The sequence below is a fragment of the Micromesistius poutassou genome, assembly GCF_964030765.1.
Source record: "Micromesistius poutassou genome assembly, chromosome: 21".
NCBI classification, from domain to species: Eukaryota; Metazoa; Chordata; class Actinopteri; order Gadiformes; family Gadidae; genus Micromesistius; species Micromesistius poutassou.
The window spans coordinates 10,585,519-10,590,783 of NC_140291.1; the positions used below are offsets into that span (position 1 = coordinate 10,585,519).

At 51.1% G+C, this 5,265-nt stretch overlaps 1 protein-coding gene across 3 annotated transcripts in view; it reads left to right on the forward strand.

The window, feature by feature from the left end:
• skap1 (src kinase associated phosphoprotein 1) overlaps positions 1-5,265 on the forward strand; it is a 31,999-nt gene that overhangs the window by 21,698 nt on the left and 5,036 nt on the right. For all 3 annotated transcript variants that reach the window (XM_084485505.1, XM_084485506.1, XM_084485507.1), the window contains exons 10-11: positions 1,087-1,140; positions 1,443-1,552. In XM_084485505.1, the coding sequence (XP_084341631.1) occupies positions 1,087-1,140; positions 1,443-1,552 (164 nt within the window). The remainder of the gene's footprint in view (positions 1-1,086; positions 1,141-1,442; positions 1,553-5,265) is intronic.

A 5,265-nucleotide genomic window follows, 5' to 3' on the forward strand; every position in this document is an offset into this window, starting at 1 on the left:
GACGGCGGCACGGCAGGGGAGGCGCATGCTCGGCTGCTGATGACAGATTTTATCGGCTGGAAAATGAAATCAGTCTGATACAGAAACCGCTGGCCCGTAGCGATCGCCCCCCCCCCCCTCTCCCTTGAAGGATGCTCCTCTCCGCAGCACGCGAGACGCCTCAAGCAAATGTTTGGACTCTCCGCAAACAAGACGGCACTTTTGTTTTGGCTCGTCCTTTGGTCTGTGGGTCTTTTTCTCGGTTTTGCTTTGTGTCCTTCCTGTAACCTGCCGGTAGCTATCATGTTGGATTCAAGGGGGGGGGGGGGGGGGGGGAATGTTAGCCCTGTAGTTATTGATATCGTAGGCAACATCGTCTACAGATTGTCTTGTCTGTAGGTCGGGGCAGGAGCAGTGTGACGGGGGGAGGGGGGGGGACAGTGAACACTGCTGAATATGGAGAAGCAGAGCGAGGGTCCGGAATCGGACCGCGCGTTGTGCTGCGGCAGGCGGGTGGAGGGGCCGGGGGTGGAGATGGTACAGCCGTCGTGGAGGCTGTGAAGGCACAAGTCACAACGGGCGGGTGGGAGGTGGAGGGTGCAGATGAGATGGAGTGCAGCGGTCTCTGTCACCACTTAGAGCAGCAGATGCCACGCCCCTTGTGATCGATAACGGCGACACCGCCACCACTGCCTGCCACCCGTGTGTGTGTGTGTGTGTGTGTGTGTGTGTGTGTGTGTGTGTGTGTGTGTGTGCATCTTCCCTGATGCCTCACGGGCTGCACCACCCTGTGTGCATCGTTTGGTGAAAAGAGGGAGAAACAGCAGCGTGTTATCATCTGAGTGCATGAGGGGAATACATAGCGCTCTCTGGTTACGGGATCTCCCCTGTGGTATAAATAATGACAGTGACTGGGAGGTAGTTATGAGCTATTCATATTATCTATTAGTGCACCGGCCCTAAAGATAAACGACGGCGGCCCGAGCCAATGCGTCGTCTGTTGTTGTGTATAAGGAGGCTCGTCACTCCATTACAGAAATGCCTGTTTTTCCCAGCACATATTTCGGGTTTAATGTTTTTTTGTGTTTGTGTCTTCATTTCTTTTAGATGAGGATTTTCCAGAGCCGATGGATGAGCCCAGCGAGAACAGCCGCAAACAAGGTCAGAAGCTCACTAGAATTATAACCCTGCCCTCATCCTGCCTCATGGCGGTCTTCTGACGGTCCCGCCTGTGAGCCATTAGGTTTTTTTTTAATAAACAAATGATTGTTTATTTTATTTTAGACTCCTACTTTATTTGAGCTCTAGAACATAGCATAATTACTATGTTGACCTAAGGAAAGCATGCTTGTGATTTTTTATTTTTAATGGATATTGATTGTGTGTGTGGTGTGGTGTGTGTGTGTGTGTGTGTGTGTGTGGTGTGGTGTGTGTGTGTGTGTGTGTGTGTGTGTGTGTGGCAGAGTGGTTGTCAGACTACTCTAACTTCTACCAGGGTCTGTGGGACTGTGAGGGGGACCAGCCCGATGAGCTCAACTTCAACAGAGGAGATCTCATCAACATCCTGAGCAAGGTCAGTATTCAACAGCAGCCCAATTCTCTCTGTGATGAGGTTCTAAATACTCTAAATGATGAGGTTCTGAATGCTCTCCAGGCTTGAGGTTAAAAATATTTCCATCAATGAGGTTTTAAATATTCGCCTCGATGAGGAACTAAATACTCTAAATGATGAGGTTCATAATACTCTAAATTATGAGGTTCATAATACTCTAAATGATGAGGTTCTTAATATTCTAAATGATGAGGTTCTAAACATGATCATTTAGGCGGTTCTAAATATTTTCTGTGGTTCTTTTGTGACGCAGTTAAATAATCCCAAAATCCATGGGATCCACACGGTTGACCTTTAAAAAACGATTGTTATTTTCCTTAATATTTCATATCCTTAATTACATTTCTCAAGTCCCCCCCCCCCCCCCCCCGACACGAGTCCCACTAAACAGGAAATATCCTGATTTAAATGCGCATGATTAGTTACCCTCCATTTTCCCTCTCATTATTTTAGCGTTGACAAAATAACCGTTACACCCCTGCGCCGGCGCCGACATTAACTCCCAATTAGCCCGCTCACGTGTGCCGTTCCTCCACCGGCGCCGCCGATAACGCCAACCTCTAAGTGTCCCTGCCCCCGCGAGGCGGCCCGCGTCCCGGGGGCAGGAGGGGACGTCACACAGCGGCGGCTGTGTGTGTGTGTGTGTGTGTGTGTGTGTGTGTGTGTTGCAAGGGTAGCGCCGGGCCTAACAGAACAGACAGGAGCCGTTTACCGAGCGGTGACGGCAGCGCGAGCTTCATTACGACGCCTACAGGTTTATCGCGGGGGGTTGATCACGCGCAGCGCGGCCACGCGCGGTGTCGTGTTATTCGTGTCATTGTTTGTCTTTTGAAGGGGAAAAAAACACACACAACCAGGGGAGAGGTGAGGCTGAGCCGTGGACACACGTCTCCGCTCTCTCGCTCTCTCTCTCTCTCTCTCTCTCTCTCTCTCGCTCACACTGATATCTATTTTTTCCGGGGGGCTTTTATGGCCGTCTTGTAGCGCGAGGCCAAAGCGAGGCCCTCCATGGAGGAGCCACGCTGCTGGAAACCAACAACGGCGTGTAATTCAGCCACTTACGCGCTGATGTGCCGCGCGCGGGATCGGTTCCCTGGACCGGTTTTTGCGAACGGCTGGTGTGGAGATTGGGTTTCCGTGAACTGCTTTGGTGCGGAGGAACGTGTGCGGGCGCGGGGGGGGGGGGGGGGGTCACGCCAGTGCAAGCGGTTTGAAACAGAGCAGGAAGGCCGACGCCTGGCAAGAGTTGCCTCTCCTCCGGGTCGCCGAAAGGAGAGGAGGACGCGCTGAATACTCAGAGCAGAGTTACGCGCTGCAATGTTACAGTGTCCTCCTTTTTACGTTGTCCGTCTCACCTTGTGACCATTGCCATGATTACCAATATTATACAAAGGTTTATGTTGTATTCGGACGCAACAATAAAAGGAAAAGCTTCTCCGTGCAGCCGGCACGGACGAGGCGTGAGGTGAAATATGTTCTTCACACACGATAGAGTTTTAATCAGGGCCCTCGTGCCCGTGGGTCATTAACGAGCCGCCGCTGTGTTCCGGGGGCCCCGTGTGCATCAGGCCGTGTCCAGACACTCGTGTACATTTATTTGCCCTCGGTTCTTTTTGAGTCTGACATCGCAAAACCTCACTCGGCTTGCAGCAACCGAAAGCTTGGCTCGGCTCTCGAGTGCAGTGAAACCCACCGGGCCGGACGCCTTTCCTTTCCTTTCCTTTCCTTTCCTTTCCTTTCCTTTCCGCTGTGTGATTCTTGTGTGACTTCACAGGACTCTGGTTACTCAGATTCCTACGCTGCAGGTTCCTCGGGCAGCTCGGCCAGTCAGGTTCTGGTCGGCCGCTAATGGAGCAGATCACTCTTGCTTTGTGGCGCCGCGCGCCGGAGTCATAACATAGTGACAGGCTACAAGGGCCGCATTCTAACTATTCTTTTAATGGATTCAAACTCGAGCGCCCGGCCCCCGTGAATTATTCAGACGCCATCTCCTGGACGGCCGGCGTAATGTTGCGGCGGTGTCGCGTGTCGCCACGCCCGTGGCCCGTTTCTGGCCAGGGCCGTAATGGCGTGTCGTTTCCCCCGTGAATGGTGTTATTAGTAATCAGCTGCTTATCTCAATGGGCCCTTCGGGGGGGCTTCCCTGCTTCCTCCCACTGTCTGTGTGCGTGTGTGTGTGTGTGTGTGTGTGTGTGTTGGTGTCTGTGTTTCTGTATGTATTTGTGTCTGTGTGTGTGTACGTGTATGTGTGTGTGTGTGTGTGTGTGTGTGTGTGTGTGTGTGTGTGTGTGTTGGTGTCTGTGTTTCTGTATGTATTTGTGTGTGTGTGTGTGTGTGTGTACGTGTATGTGTGTGTGTGTGTGTGTGTCTGTGTTTCTGTGTGTATTTGTGTCTGTGTGTGTGTATGTGTATGTGTGTGTGTTTGTTTGTTTTTTGTATGTGTGTACGACGGTTTCTGTGTGTGTGTGTGTGTGTCTCAATATGTGTGTGTGTGTGTGTGTGTGTGTGTGTGTGTGTGTGTGTGTGGAGACACACACACACACCTCCCCAGTGTTTTGACAGAAGGGGGGAGGTAGGAGTCGTCAGAAGGGCCACCTCAGTAAGTGAAATACGGGCCCTTGACTACTCCTCAAGTCGAGCCCTCTAACCGGGGACCCGGACACATAAAATGGCGGCAATAAAAACGGGAGCCCATAAATTCTTGGGGAAAAGCGGGGGGGGGGGGCGGGGGGCACCCCGCCCCCCCCCGCCCCCCCCCCCGAGTGTCTGTGGTGTTATGTCAACACTGACCATAATTACAAGGTAATAAGGACACGCTCTAAGTGCTAAATCAATGGCGCTAACAAACTGTTATTTTTAAAGCTGGGGTGTGATGGAGTGCCAGAGTGTGCGGCGCTGGGGTTGCCGCGGGCGCCGGCTCCCAATGGCTGCGGACAGAGTAGAACAAGCCGATGGAGGATGAGGCCCCCCATCACTCAGTATTGATCGCACGCTTACTGTAAAGCAGGGGTGGGGAGTATGCAGTATTACTGTATTTGATGTTTGTGTTTATTATATCCCTTTCATTCCCGCTCGTGCCTTTTGTTGTGTGTTCGTTGATGAGAGGTTCTGTGTGTGTGTGTGTGTGTGTGTGTGTGTGTGTGTGTGTGTGTGTGTGTTGGTGTGGTTGTTATGCTATGTCTTTTTTGGATTTGTTCTATGTTCGTTGATTTGAGGTTGTGTATGAATGTGTGTGTGTGTGTGTGTGTGTGTGTGTGTGTGTGTGTGTGTGTTGTACTATGATTTTTTCGTATTTGTTGCTGCTTCCATGTCTGTGAATGTGCTACCCATCCTTCTTGTATTTGTTGTGTATTTAAGGGAGTTTCAGCATGTGTATGTTTCAGCATGTGTATGTGCACGGGCAAGCACGTGTGTGTGTGTGTGTGTGTGTGTGTGTGTGTGTGTGTGTGTGTGTGTGTGTGTGTGTGTGTGTGTGTGTTACGTTAGCCAAGTAAATTAATAGAAATTCCAGAAATTCGGATAGCGCTCCTCCACAGCCCATTAGTTTGAGAGAATAATGTTGTCAGACACCGCTGCCACTGGTTTACCAAGGAAAAGTCTGGATTGTGTGTAGCAGCATGTTGATTCATTAGAACTAGACGACCAGGGAGATCCGTCTTGTTTGTGTGTGTGTG